This window comes from Triplophysa rosa, linkage group LG5, assembly GCF_024868665.1.
Source record: "Triplophysa rosa linkage group LG5, Trosa_1v2, whole genome shotgun sequence".
NCBI lineage: Eukaryota > Metazoa > Chordata > Actinopteri > Cypriniformes > Nemacheilidae > Triplophysa > Triplophysa rosa.
The window spans coordinates 18925000-18941256 of NC_079894.1; the positions used below are offsets into that span (position 1 = coordinate 18925000).

At 37.9% G+C, this 16257-nt stretch overlaps 1 protein-coding gene across 1 annotated transcript in view; it reads right to left on the reverse strand.

Moving 5' to 3' along the window:
- The window catches only part of slc25a36a (solute carrier family 25 member 36a), a 31461-nt gene extending 15768 nt beyond the window's left edge, over positions 1-15693 (reverse strand). Inside the window, exons 1-3 of the mRNA XM_057335191.1 lie at positions 15244-15693; positions 9475-9639; positions 7165-7242 (exon numbers count right to left, since the gene is read on the reverse strand). Of these exons, the coding sequence (XP_057191174.1) occupies positions 7165-7242; positions 9475-9639; positions 15244-15284 (284 nt within the window). The 5' untranslated portion in view covers positions 15285-15693. The remainder of the gene's footprint in view (positions 1-7164; positions 7243-9474; positions 9640-15243) is intronic.
- Positions 15694-16257: the final 564 nt, after the last annotated feature.

Genomic DNA, 16257 nt, shown 5'->3' on the forward strand with positions numbered 1-16257 from the left:
AAGGAGGAACGCTGCCAACGATTTATCCCCTTCTAAAAGGGTGAAGTCTGAGGTTTGGAAATATTTTGGGTTAAAAGTAAGCCGAGTAATGAAATTTGACAGTGTGGCAGAATAATTATTTTAATTATACGTTGATGGAACGCAATAAAGTCATACACTGTCACAAAGTGCGAGTGAATTTGCTGTTTATAAATGTTTAGCTTGCTATAATAGTTAACACACTGGTTTGGCTTGTTATTCAAACAATAATAATAATAAGAATTGTAGTACTAGCGTTGTACAGACATAAGTATATTTAAAAGCAGTTAACAAAAGTCGTTCTTTTGCAGTTTGCACATTATTCTGTTTGAATAAACTCACTTTATACATCATTATTGTGTGTTGTTTTATTTATATTTATTTGTATTTAAATGTTTGGGGTTCTCTTTATTATTGAAAATAAAGTTGTTATCAAGAGGAAACCACTGAAGTTGGTTTATATTTTCAACCTGCATTTCTCATAGAATTGAATACTGAGATAATACCGTTTACCACGACGAAACCTTAATCAATTAATCGCAGCATGGAAATTTGATACCGGCACATGCCTAGTGTGAACACAACCGTATTAAGAACTCAAATACAGGACTGCCAACGAATTCTGGTGCTTCATACAGTCACTTTTTAGGATTGACAACCGTATTTACTTATGGGCGTGAGTCTCGAAATGTCCTGTTCACACACCGGTTTAAAGTTGCAGCTTGTATACTGTCTGTTTGAACGAGAAACCAAACTCAAGCCTGTATGGTATTCGCATGTTACGCTTGTAACCATAGTGATGGACGTACACATGAAAGATGGTGCATACAACAGACATTATCTCAATGGATTTAGTGCTATATAGCAAAACTAGGCGCGATTTTATTCGCAAAGAAGTAATAAACAGACACGGTCGGCGGCTGAGACTATTTTTTTTACTTTCAACCCTTTTGTTTTTAAACACAGCACTAACGGCTGAGCGCACAATGTGGGTTGCTCCCAGACCGCAAAACTGGTGGGAGCAACTCCGGTGGAGGAGAGTGACTGGATTGAAAATTTATGCATGACGCACAATTCCTATCTTTATCTCTGTGAATTGCTAGAGCCTCACATTGCGAAATGCAACACCCAGATGCGACGAGCAATATGTGTGCAGAAAATAGTCGCAATCGCCCTCTGGCGTCTAGGGACGCTTGTGGAATACCGCACCATTGCGCACCTGTTCGGCGTTGGAAGATCAACAGTCCACAACATTGCTAAAGAGTTCTGCACTGATTCACTCACTACAACCAGTCATTAACGGCGTGAAACTTCTGCACGCGAATATGTCACATGATGTGACAGACAAGTGGTGCGTTCCAAACGGGATATATCACCCTCCGAAGGGCCCTTCCAAAAAGGGGACACCATACAAAACGTCACTCCAAATAAATAGAAAATGATGTTGTTTTTATCGCTTCTTTTGCCAAGTGAATTTTAAACGGACAAATTAGGAGACACAATTGCGTTTTTCCCTCTAGAGTTTACACGAAGAGATTTACTCTTCGAAGGGAGTAGGGCATAGGTATGATCACTTCAGAATGGAACGCTGGGCTAGTTGTCCAGTACGATTCCGTTCACACAGCAGGGCTTCTCCGCAAATGCAGTTGTGAGTCCCGAAAATTTAAAGGTGCGAGTTCGGTTATAGAGTACGGTTGTCAAACTCGTAAATAACCGAACTGCGTGTGAACACAACCGTATTAAGAACTCAAATACAGGACTGACAACCAAATTCTGGTTCAGTCACTTTTTAGGATTGACAACCGTATTTACTTACGGGCGTGAGTCTCGAAATGTCCTGTTCACACACCGGTTTAAAGTTGCAGCTTGTATACTGTCTGTTTGAACGAGAAACCAAACTTAAGCCTGTATGGCATTCGCACGCGACGCTTGTAACCATAGTGACGGACGTACACATGAAAGATGGTGCATACTACAGACATTATCACAATGGATTTAGTGCTATATAGCAAAACTAGGCGCGATTTTATTCGCAAAGAAGTAATAAACAGACACGGACGGCGGCTGAGACTATTTTTTTTAACTTTCAACCCTTTTGTTTTTAAACACAGCACTAACGGCTGAGCGCACAATGTGGGTTGCTCCCAGACCGCAAAACTGGTGGGAACAACTCCGGTGGAGGAGAGTGACTGGATTGAAAATTTATGCATGACGCACAATTCCTATCTTTATCTCTGTGAATTGCTAGAGCCTCACATTGCGAAATGCAACACCCAGATGCGACGAGCAATATGTGTGCAGAAAATAGTCGCAATCGCCCTCTGGCGTCTAGGGACGCTTGTGGAATACCGCACCATTGCGCACCTGTTCGGCGTTGGAAGATCAACAGTCCACAACATTGCTAAAGAGTTCTGCACTGATTCACTCACTACAACCAGTCATTAACGGCGTGAAACTTCTGCACGCGAATATGTCACATGATGTGACAGACAAGCGGTGCGTTCCAAACGGGATATATCGCCCTCCTAAGGGCCCTTCCAAAAAGGAGACACCATACAAAATGTCAGGGTTTTTCCTGCATAGAGAAATTGGAGGCAGCCGCCTTCGTCAAATGTCGTGCCGCCTCAGGCTATCGCCAAAATTATGTTGCGAGTCTTCACAAGAAATGCTGCGTGCATTTAACAGACTGTCATTTGTAACTGCAGTTGCGACATTACGCCACAGTGGAGGCGCTGTTTCGTTATCAGCACACTGAGGTGCTAAAAAATGTTGCCAGCCTGTGTTTCACATAGGGCTGGGCAAAAAATTGAAAAATCGGTTAATCTTTTTTTTTATAAACGGATCAATTCAATATCGATTCTCAAAATCTGTGAATCGATTTTTTTTCTTTCATATTTACGCAAGCACTGAACATTAATTTACGTTAATGTTATTGCTACTACTATCCACTAGATGTCACTTTTCTTTTTACAACGGGTGGATGTTACAACAGGGAGTATCATTCATTGCTTAATTAACATGGGATCCGGGTTTGTCGTGGAATTTAACACCACCTTCATATAAAAGGCAGCGGTTCACATGATTGCCGCCTCTATTTACAGCTATTTTTGTGAAATTTTGTTGTTATACTGCATCTTAAATTTAAAATAACTGTTCTGTTTCAATATACCCAAGTGTTTTTAAAGTTTAATATACAGGTTTGTGGCTCTTCATTTCATTTTTTAATTCACCATTGTAATGTGACATTTACTGATCTTTTTTAGAAATATCTATAGGATTTGTATTAAATATATACCCAGATAGCAAGCAACCATTGAATCAATGTTAAAAAATTGTTAATTTGTCAATGTTAATTGCGTTGAATCAATATCACTTTTGCACCTGCAATTAATGTTGAAAAAAATCACCATTATATTAACTCTTGTATTTTAATGTTAAGTTTTCTTTAACTGGTCATGTTTAAAAGTAAACATTTCAAAATATCTCTTTCTCTATCAATGTATAAGTGTTCTTATTAAAGCACTACTGTAAACATTGAAAGTGGTTAAAGAGTTGCCTGATCACAATAATGGTGATTTGTTTAAATCTCATATTCATGGAATTCTGGTGCTGTATGAACGTAGCCATTGACTATTTGAGATGCAGGTGGAGATTAAACTGACAGAGGTGATGTGAGGCATGTTGTGTCCATCAGTCAGGTCAAATCAGCCTCATGGCGGAAAAAAACAGGATTATTCAGATTAAAATGTCTACTTTAAGGTTTATGTTCTTCCTTAGTGGGGTTTTTTTTTTCAATCTACATCAAGTAATTCTCACCTGCACAAAACAAGGGAACCTTTTAAGGTCTGCACTGAGTGACCTGGCGAGGCTGAGCAGCCATTTCAACCCAGATAAGATATTTAATTCCACAGCTGATAAACACTGTACATGCTGAGATACCTCCCCTTTTAGAAAAAGAGAAAGCGAATCGGTGCCCTGCCATGTTTGCTTAGCCAATCAGATGCTCGTTTTAAATCTGTCAGACTTCCACCAACCCCATGGGAGTAAAAAATGGTCATGCAAACTCACAAGGTAAAATATTCAAAGCAGGTGTTTTTGGGGTCCATTTTAAATTGATTTAAATTGAAATATTGAAGTTTAATGCTTTAAAGTGGTTGATGCTGTTGCAACTAAGCCAATTAAAATGCTATTACTGTGTTTATGCCCTCACATGCTGCATGAGGTGTGTGCGTGCAGTGCACATGTCTCCATCTGTGCTTGTGTATATCCACACGTCCTCTGTCCTCTATCCTCACAGCTGGAATGGTCGCCATGTGACTGTTAGTGTTACGTAGATTTTAAATATGCGTATGTGAAAATAAGGATTGCTGTGTGCTTATGCGCACGTACGGATGTTATCTACTTACTGTCTACTTTACATTATGTGAATATATGACTAAATTGTTAAGGAAAGTAAATCCGCATTTTATTCGTTTATTGCTTGAAATGGATACGTACTAATTTAACTGTGATTAAAATCACACAAAACGCTCAAGTGAGGGATTGAAAGCAGCTAGCCTGTAACACGGCGATGATACACTGCAGTCAATGAACAAAGCACAGCTGACTCACAGGAGGAGAGAGAGAATTTACAGATGAGGAGAATGTGTCTGCCAACTCAACACAGAGTGTGACCTCCATTCCAGTCCCACAGACAGTGCTATATACAGCGATAGCAGTAGATTTAGGAATCAACTCTATGGCTGAGCTACAACCTCATAAAATGCCAGAGAGACACTGACTTAACAAGCTGAGTGACTGCAAAGGGCCCATGGCCGGTGTAATAAGACAGAGACAATCTCCCCTGCTGAGAATAGAGCAATGAGACATGACCAGCAGCATCTTATGTAACCGTTTGGGGGAAAGAATGCAATTCCAAAAATTCTTCGTATTATTTACGTTTATCTGCTGTAATAGCAGTTTCTGTTCCCGGGCATGTGTAAGTTAATCAGCAGAACAAGAGAAAGTATAATTCACCCGACAAACAGCGATCGAGAGCCTCGGAGGCAGTAAGTTAGTGAATGGACGGAGGAATTGCCCCAAATGTTACCCCCAGAATACGATCATCACAGCATGGACACGCAATCACAAATGGACGGAGAGGGGCACGTAGATGTAGACTTTCATAAAAAATTACTTTTTTGTAATTTACTTTTTTGTAATGTAAAACTACGCTTTACATTAATGATTTACATTAACGCTATTGTACTAGTGTAAGTTAGTGTATGTGAACCTTTGCAGATTGTGACCCTGCTTAAATTACTCTTAAGCTTCAAAAAGGACTGACTATCATGAAACCACCAATGCACTTTTTATGTCATTCGATAGCTTTATGCGAGGAATAAACCAATATAGCATAATGAAGAAACTCTGACCTCCGCTGGTGCTGTCTGTCAATCTCCAGTCAGCATGCGTGTGTACGGTGACGGTCAGGACGCTACTCTTTCCAACATGTTCCAATGTTTTCATTATTCTTCATAATGACAAGATGATAGTCTATGGTTTTGTTTAAAATGTATTTTGCTAGAGACTGTGAGTTAACGTTACTCGCTGAGTATAGCTTAGCTTATTAGAAGCACTGGAAGCGGTCTGAATATGTTGCGTCTTCATACGAAATAACTCTTTTTAAACCTCTGATTTAACTGTATACTGTCGGATTGATGCAACGCACTATGTGTTAAACATGTAACATATCATCTCTTCTCGTTGTGTTCTAACTATTATTTACTTTGGGGAGCAAAATGATCCACGGGACTTCAGAAGAAGTAGGTGCTTTAAGCGCATCATTGTGCGTCCGGGATGCGCATAACTGTAAATAACGAAGCGAATGCATTAAGCGCATCATTCTGAGTTCCGGGTGCGCGGGCTCACTTTAACGCCACTCTGCATTAGAGTCTTTCATACGGTGATAGTTTTGTACAATAAACAGAAACAGATAGTAGTATTTTACTTTTACTCAATTACATTATGAGACTGAAAATAGAGTCGGATATTACTTGGAGGAACAAAATACAGAGCATATATCATGCTCTATTCACACTTTTTAATGTTTTACATTTACATTTAGTCATTTAGCAGACGCTTTTATCCAAAGCGACCTACAGATGAGGGAAACAATGGAAGCAATTGGAACAACATAAGGACAACAAAAAGCATAAGTGCAATAATTTTTTTTAATACCTTTAATACAGTACTTAAATACATAAAAAAATCAGTATTTTTTTACTTTTAAAATTAAAACTACTTAATTAAAAAAAGATGGTGATTTTAATGTAAACACGGATTAAAATGTTAAAAGAACAATATTTATTTATAAAATGTAGTGGAGTAAAAAGTATGATTTGCTTTATAATGTAAGAAAATACCAGAACTTATTGTTTATTTGCAAAGTTTGCCAAAGGATTAATAATGTAATCCAAAAAATCTTTATTAGATTAATAAAAAAAATAATCGTTAGATTAGTCGACCAATCAAAAAAACAACAACAACGGTTAGATTAGTCGACAATTAAAATAATCGTTAGTTGCAGCCCTATTCCATGGCTAAATGGGGAGTTTATCCACAAACCTCTTAAACTAATAATTTCTTACAAACAAGGTCAAAATGACAAGAAATGCTTGCAAACTTATTTCATCACAAAATGCAGTCAATAATGATTTAAAGTTTCACGCCCTTCCTTATGGATGGTTTCATCGGACGCACGCACCTGCCCCGAAGTTAACTTACGATATGTGTTTGGTTATAATAGAACAACTTATTTTATATTTAACTTATATTCATATTAATGTATACTGATATTTTATTGTATATTAATTGTATTAAATTCAATTAAATCTACTCAACAGTTATTGATACTTTTTGGGGGTTTACCGGAAGTTAAGTTTGGGCCACATAACGTTGGTTTATGTTGTTGCCACTGAAACAGTCTATATAGAACTATACTATTTTTTTGTATAGTTGTGGCACTGATCTATTTTGGGGGAAAAAACAAATGGATTGTGAAGTACATAAAGCATATTTTTATTTGCATCTCTTTTAGCAGATCACATGAATATTGAAAAAAATGAAATGGCAGTTACCAGCACATTATTGCATTACAGATCATACCTGGACGGAGCCACTCCCACCAAGTTGGGCCCCAGCCCCCTAAAGAGTGAGCGAGGACCTTCTTTCTCCAGTATTAACCTGACAAAAAAAAGAAATAACAGGAAATGTAAAAGAAGCATTTGTGAACCTATGCAAACATTTTTGTATCTGCAACACTTAATTATGGAGGAAACAACGTGGTTGCTATGACGTCCAACATTTGCTGCACTGTCTTCTATAAGCTATCCAGCGAGAACTGTAATTACCTACAAGTATATCTAGTTGCACCTTGTGAAAGTCCCAAATTAATTTTTCCAACTAAATGGATTTAAACATTGTAAAATGTGCTGAAACTGAAAGTATTGTTCTCTTATTAGTAGCTGAAATAATCAAATTAACCCAAATACTACAAAAAGTGAACACAAAGTGGCAGAGAATGTGTAAAACAACCATTACAATTAAGCAGAAATGTGTAGAGATTTTCACAAGGTTCAGCAGGAACATATTTGGCGTGGGTCTAGCCCTTGCAGACTCACAAAGGGTTATTCAGACCAATAAAAAAATTGCACAAACAGGATAAATCCCTCCTGAATGTTTCTCATGAAGTGCAAAAAAACAGCACGTCTTGACTCCACTGTGGCGGCACATTCTTGCAGCAGAAACAGAAAAACACGTTCTGACTCTTCTACAATTAGTTAAAAAATAACTTGATTGAAAAAAGACTGCATCTGTAACATTTTCCACTGGCATACTTTTTTAAATCTTTTTCATCTGTTGCTTTCTTTTCACTTGAGTAATACAATAGCCCTGAAAACCGACGCTTGCCTGAGGCCAAAAAAGTTATTCCAGAACACTAGAGAAAACAGCAAGACTACACCCAGAGACTGGTCAAATTCCATAGAAAGCTTGCAGACCACTGACAGTTATACTCTAAAAACTTAGCTAGACTATTCTCAAACCGCCACACAGAACAACAGAAAACTCTGTCAAGACAATGTATGAATTCAGCATAAAACATGATCTCAATTAATGGTCACATGTCAATGCGTGCAACAAATGACCAGACAACAGCATTGTTTTGAAGCTCAAAATCTAGATGATGGATGATCGACAGCATCCTTAAACAATTTTGATATTATACAAACTGTACTGCTTGTGTAGTTTTTGAAATGCCTTAAAGCAGTTCCACCGCAAACTGCAAGGGGTCCGCTAATTACTGTTTACTCACAGGCAACTTTTTATAAAAAATGTAAAGCGTGGGTACAGAAATATTACAACCAATGTTCTCTTTAAGCTGCGCACGTGCGCGGCCGCGCAGACTCATTGAAGCTCTCGCGCATTGCAATTTTAACCTGTGTTCGTGCAGACAAAAACATCCATTCAGGCCGCGGAAGCAAGCAATGGAAGAAATCTTACATATGCATCATAAAAACCGGTAGGGTTAGAATCAGTGCATTCTCTGTCACCTTCTGATAAATGTATGCATGAAAGGAGTTGCGTGCAAATAAAGTGCAATCTCATGTGTTTCTGAACTTCTGTTCAAATTTGTTAAAGATGTAAAGCACTAATTTGACAGCCAAATGACACCACGCCGCTTCTGCATTGTAAACTCTGACAGAACTATCCTACTTGTTTAAAATCAATGAAACGCGCACTGTGTAGTACTGATGGTGCACGTCAAACAAGTTGCCCCGAAAATAACGCAGACTCGTTGCATCTTGTTGTTCTCCTTAGTCTGATATGATGCTCTGCAGAAAAAACTTGTGTTTCCCTTCGTGACAATGGAGCTCAGAATTATAAAATAGCGGTGTGTTCTGCAACACACAGAGAAGCGGAAGAAAAAAAAAAGAATCACAATTAATAAAACAGCCTGATTTTACAACAGATATACATAACATCAGCACTGATTTCTTTCGCATCCAGAGACAACCTCTACCTCCACTAGAATAGTCTTTGTGCCATTAACCAGGGTCAGTCATCTCATTGAATCTTTGATAAAAACTAAGGTTCAAATAAATGTTTAATTGTCCATCTCACAGTCAAATGAAAATGTTTGATGCTGCAAATCCCTTAAAATAATCAAGCAATCGATATTAAAAACAAAAATAATACACAGAAAAGTATTTAGCCTATGTGCAACAATAACATAATAGTGCTAATGTAATGCCTTAACATAATATTACTGTGACAATAGGGTTGTTTCTATTTACATAGCTCCGTTTACACATTTAGTGTAAGGGGGTCCCTGCTCCATGCATTTCTCACCTAAAAAACATTGAAGACCCCTGCCTTAAAGGAACAATTAAGTTACTTAAGGTCTCTAATACTTACTTGAGACAGTGCAGAGGCCCCGGTGGGTCCATACGGGCCACGCTGGCCCCATTCACAGTGCTCAGCTGAACTTCAGAGATGTACAGAGTCACGGAGGAAGACTGCAACCTTGTCTTTACCACCTCCAATGGACAGGTCAGTATAGCACCCACAGTGCCCCCACAGCTGGCCACAGAGAGAGAGAGAGAAATTATTTATTATCCACTTTTTAAGCAACATCATTGGCTTTTAAAAAGAAAAGATAATTTTACCTAAACAATGACTGTAGCCAATTTTATTTAATATTTTTCTTAAATTAAAACTGAAGAATTTTAAAATACATATAAATCCACTTTAATCCATGTGACTTGCAATGCATCCAAGTTATACATTTTAATTAATCAGATGATCTATGCACTGCTAATACTAATTCAATGCCCGACCTGGACAAAGCATTATGTATTTTAAGGTGTAGTAGTGTTATACAAGAAATGTTTTTTTTACTAAATAAAGACTTAACATACATATTAGGGCCGTGCAAAAATATCGATACAGCAAACTATCGCAATATTTTTGTTCACGATAGTTTTCCAACCTCTACTATCGATACATTTATTAAAATCACGTTTTAACGTCATATACAGTACATACGCCTATTGTCTCAAGCGGGAGCGAGCATGGCGCTCCAGCTTCCAGAGCTGACGCGTGGGTGCGCTTTGATTTTATTGATGCATGTTTAGAGCACGCATGAAACGTGTTCATTGTGATGCGCAAAGACAGAGTTTTTTTATTGACAGACTATGAGGTTGTTGCTGCGGGTAACACAAGACTATTAGGTTGCAAAAGCGAAAGTGACTCTATCCTTGTGCTCTGCTGTCAAACAATAACTGTGAGTAATTAAATATTCCATCTCCTAAAATTCAATATTCCATCTCCTAAAACGGACATTAACGCTATCAAACTGAAGAGCAGCAAAAACAACCTTGCTGAAAAAAAAACAATACAACTCTGACCAAAACACAATAGAAAATTTAATAGATTTAATGGAAATTGTATTGTTTTAATTGAAACTATGGTGTCTACTGGTATGACATGGATTCTATTGGTGGGATGTTAAAAAATACCCCAGGTGGTCCACAGAATGTTGTATTTTCAGCTCTATTTTCTTTTTACATTTTTTATTTGAAAAGTATTGCAATATATTGCAATTATGTATCGTATCGAATCGAAATGTATTCAATATATTGTATTGTAACTAATCTATCGTGATACTGTATGTATCGTATCGAAAGGCCCATGCCAATACACAGCCCTAATACATATACATATTTACTAAACAAACTTATACTAACTTCAACTTTGTTTTAAAGCAATCAATAAGACCTTTCTTTCAATTCAGACAGAACGTACAGATTTCAAACATTAAAAGCATTTGCCTTCTGCTGACATCCACAGGGCTTTAGACTCATTTTCCCACTGGTCGCACTGGTGCGACTCACTTTCTCAGTTGGTCGCACCAATTTATAATTTGGTCGCACCTGTTTTTATAGTAATCATAATGACCTTGACCATACCATAATGAACTTATTTCAAGTTATATATTGGCTATGAAATGATCAGACACAAACATAACCTGTCACTCTTCACAATCCTCCTTTGTTGCCCTCTTTGCAAAAAGCTGTAATTTTGCCATAGGCCTTCATTTGCCAGACCTTATTAAAGCAATAAGCCCCAAGAAGCAGTGGGTTACAGTGCATTTTATAACAGCTAAGGGCGTTGTAAAACCCCGTAGCTGTTATAAAATGCACTGTAACCTAGGGCTGTCACGATTATGAAATTTGATTGACGATTAATTGTCTAATAAATCATTGCGATTATGGCGATTAATTGTCTGTTTTAGGGCTTTGACGATTATGGCGATTAATTGTCTGTTTTTGAGCTTTGACATTTAATTCTCATGCATTTTTGATTCAGCGATTGAAACGACCATATTGTTCTGAATACAAGACTATGTTTTTTTCTTGGAAATACATCGGAAAAAATTGGGTCATCATATATTTAAGGTTTAGGCTTTTACCTGTCAATAATACAACCACCAAATACTTGTAAATTGATCAGGTGTGAATTGAAGCCACCATTAAAATACTATCAGTCATAGAAAAACTTCTAGTCTGTTTTTTCTCACTTGCAAGACTACAATAAAATTTAACTTGTGTGTTAGTGAAATTTTGGTAGACTGATTTTCAAACTGAAATTTGCTTAAATAATATCAAATTGTACTGCAGGTAATTTGTATATGTTTTAGTTTTTTTTTTAAGTGATTGTGTTGTGGTGGTACATTTTACAAGTATTACCATGCTTAAGTAACAATATATACACTAAAATATGCAATATGCAGATGCACTACAGCTCCCCCTAGTGTCTTCTATAGAGATGTGCAATAATCGCGATGATCTGAAACCATCGCGATGAGGTCAAACAATCGCGATGAGACGATTATTTAATAATCGTGACAGCCCTACTGTAACCCACTGCTTCGCGGGGCTTATTGCTTTTATAAAACGGTTATTCCATATGCTTAGCAAGGTTTCATAAAATAAAGTAAATAAAATGATATTTAGGCTATGTGGTGCGGTCAGCCGTTATATATTGAGGTATTTTATAACGGCTTAGAACTCCGCTCAGCCAATCAGAATCAAGGACCAGAACTGACCGTTTTATAATGAGGTATTTTATAACGGCTTAGAACTCCGCTCAGCCAATCAGAATCAAGGACCAGAACTGACCGTTTTATAATTTTAAATAACAGTCTTTTATTTTTACCACATTAAATTAAATTGAATTAGCTAGCTCAAAACTCAAAAGTAACTCAGAACTAATTATACATGTACTCTACTACACATTGTCATAAATAAACTATAAACACTAAATCTTACTAATCTTACAGTCTTGTTAAATGGTCTAAGCATGCTTGTTTTCTGGGGTGTTTCTCAGTCTAGAGCCCTGCATCCACAATGGTTTGCTTCTCTAAGCTCGTGAATGCAGCTTTGAGTAACATCTGTATGTAGGTCAAGTTCAACATGCGAGAGCGCTTGTGTGTATGCATAGGGGCAACTCACAGAGGTGGGCTTAAACTATGTTGGGAGGTTAGACCTGGAGCATAACCAGAATCACCAGTTAGTATGTAAACTACATACAATTCTAATGTTAGTTATTTTACTAATCCTCAACAAACAAGATGCCTACTGACAGTTGTCACAAGAGCCTCAGCTCTGACAAATACCTAAATCCTTATCATCTGAAGTTCTTCCAAGAGATTTCCTGGCGTTGACAGAGGAAACACTGAATGTTGACAACCTGGTAAACTTGCTGACCTAAGCAATGGACTGTGAATCCCTCTGTTGTAAACACAGTTTCTCTGAAGGTCTATTTTCTGTGCAGCCCACAACCAGGGAGCAGCTGTGAACTTTGGCCTAGATATGGAGTCCCCTGGTTTGTTTCTGCTAAAGTTCTCCTACTCACTCTCTGGTTGGCCAATGAACAGAATGATCACAAGGAAAAACCCAGCTGCCCCTCCCACCAAAACATTCTGTGGAGGCTTTTTGCACTAGAAGTATTGTACTTCACAGTTACTTACAGAATTCTACACTCAAACATCTGCTACATGAGGAGTTTTGATTCTGAATAAAAAGACAAGTACTGCAGAAGAAGGGTAACAAAGTATTTTTGAAGTACTTCCTTTCAAATGCAAGCCTTATTTAGCAAATGTCAACGTTTTACCAAAGTAAAGTCCCCTGATCAATGATTGGTTCAGTTTTAAAGGGAAATTTACGGTTTGCACTGGTAACGTTTGTATATATATATATATTTGCTACATTGTATTGTTAGTATTAAACATGCAGTTTTTATGACCTCCGATTAACGCAAGACAATTGTGGGACAATATGTGACCCTGGACAACAAAACCAGTCTTATGGGTCAATTTTTCAAAATTGAGATTTTTACATAATCTGAAAGCTGAATAAATAAACTTTCTATAGATATATGAGTTGTTAGAATAGGACAATATCTGGCTGAGATACAACCATTTAAAACTCTGGAATCTGAGAGCGCAAAAAAATCAAAATATTGAGAAAATTGCCTTTGAAGTTGTTAATCAGGGGCACTGTGGCAGACCGTCCACTCACAAAAATAAAGTTTTTACATATTTAAGGTAGGAAATTCACAAAATATCTTCATGGAACATGATCTTTACTTAATATCCTAATGATTTTTGGAATAAAAGAAAAATCATTTACTAAAAATGTTCCCGTGCTACTTAAGACTGGTTTTGTGATCCAGGGTCACATATAAGAATACAAAGAAAAGGGCTTTAAAAATGTAAATTCATGCACATTCATGCATGTGAGGTTAGTCAACTACTCTGCTTCAATTACTCATTTGCCTGAGCCTGGCCAAAATTAATTTGTGAGAAATTATATGAAACCTCTAGCTTTTGTACAATATATGAACGGAAGAATTCTGTAAAGACTATCGGCATCACAGTATCATTGATTTGTTTATCAAAATGTCCAGCTACTTCAAGAGAAAAATGTGTCATCAATTCTTCACCCACCCTCATACTGTTTAAAACCTGTATGACTTTCTTCGGTGGGACACAAAAGACATTTTCAGAAATGTCTTAGTGGTTTTGTGTCCATAATGGACGTCAATAGCAGTCAGTGTTGTTTGCTTACCAATGTTCTTCAAAACATCTTTTGTGTTTTACAGAAGAAAATCATACAGGTTTGAAACAATACGAGGGTAAAATGATGAAAGCATATTCATTTTGGGTGAACTATTCCTTAAACAAGCTACTGAAGTCGAACTACTCTGATATGCAAGACAGGTATGAATGAGCTTATCTAAGAGTTTATTATTCCTTCTCACCAACACTGTAAGCTTTCTAAACTCACCGAGCAGACGCATATGACCCCATGTGAGTATTATTCCTCAATAAACACACGTGCTCCTATTAGTAGCGTTTTATAAGACCTTATATCACCATTCAGAGTTGGAGTCAACAAATGACCTTGAGAGATACAAGCCTGTTAATCAGAGATATGCTTTGCGTCACAGTTAAAGAAAGGAATGTTGATTTGGTTCTAATTTCGGGATTATGAAAAAGGAATAACCTTTAAAAAATCTGTGGATACATGAAATGTGCTTCTGAAGCCCCTCTAGAAGAAAAGAACAGCGAGGGCCATTCAGGAATGAGAATGGGGTCAAAAATAGCTGTAGTATTATATTAAAGTGATCCCTGTCAAACAACCAGCCACTATCACTGGAGTCAAGCTGACAGTTGAAACCACAGGTCCCTTGTTTTGCTACAGGAAACGACATTGCTTCAGGTTCATATTGAACTTTTACCCGGTTATTCATGTCTGAGGCAAAATGTGATAATAGGTGAAAAGCATCAACGCACGAACACTTCCTGAAATACAGAACATGTCTATGCTTAAGACCTTCAACATGGTTGTGACAACACCAAAGGAGATGTATAGCACAGCATAAACCATTTTATGAAAGTGTGTATTAACATGGTGTGACGCTAATTTATTTACAGAAAGGTTGCACGAGCATCTCCGTTATTCTTCGCTCGTTTTGTATTGGCTTAACGACCTACCTCGATTAGATGCATGGTCGTGTGTTATAATAACCGTTAACGATAAGAAATGCGCAGATGTGTCAAGATCACAGATGCGTGTACGCTTGTTAGTATCGATCGTCGTTTAGCGGTTCGCTACTCACCCTCCAGCAAAGAGATGAACCAGGGTGTCTCTCTGATTCATCCTTCAGCATTCTCCGCACCCACACCCTGGCCTGCAGAGCAAGCAAGAGCCGCACAGCCTCGCTGAGATTCACCTGTGTCTATCAATGTATATGATGCAGTTGTGAATGAATAAAGCAAGCGTTTTATAAGCCCGATGTCTAGCGGGCGAGGTGCGTCGAGAGATGCTGCTAGCCCAGTCCGCTAACGGCTCTCGATGTGCGCAGACGCCTCCTTTTCGTCTCTCACCGGTCAGCCTTTGCTCGATAACGGCTCTCTCCGTTGAACAACACCGCTACCTATCAGATTTAGAGGTTGCGGTTACAGAAGTGGTGGAGTTTGTAACGCGAAATCAGTGCAGAATCGAGAGCGTTCGTGGTTCCGTTGTACCTTCAAGCTGCGGCAGAGAAGCGAGATGAGACGGACAGCGGGGTCGCTATTTACGAGCCAATCAGAAACCGCAAAACAGAGGCCGTGATTGGTCAAGTGGATGTGTGACGACACTTGTTCCCGCCCCATCATGCCTCTTTCACGTGATCACGCAATTGATAAATCTTAAATGTTGATTTGTCCTGTTTGAGAGGTTAGGTCGTGTATTTGCAAAACTAATTTTGGGATGAACTTAACGAATTAACTGAACAGCGCAACGGTTCTAAGAAAGAATAAATGACGACACACGCATTGGGCTGTGTGTTACAAATTTTTATTTTTTGTCATAGTGTATTTTGATAATCTCTGTATTTTTATGCACTGCAGGGTGTATGAACTTGCACTAGGATCGAGCTCACGTAGAAAAATATTGGTTTCCCTTATGTCCCCTTCAAGATAATGTAGGCAAATTGTATGTTTTGACACTTCAGGGCAGAAACACTTTTTTTATCAGTATGACACAAACACACACAAAAACGGCCATGCACCTATTCTTTTTTTCAGCTGACTGTGGTGTTAAAAATAAATGTTTTAATTGAGTCCTGGTATGTCATTTAGGTAGGCTG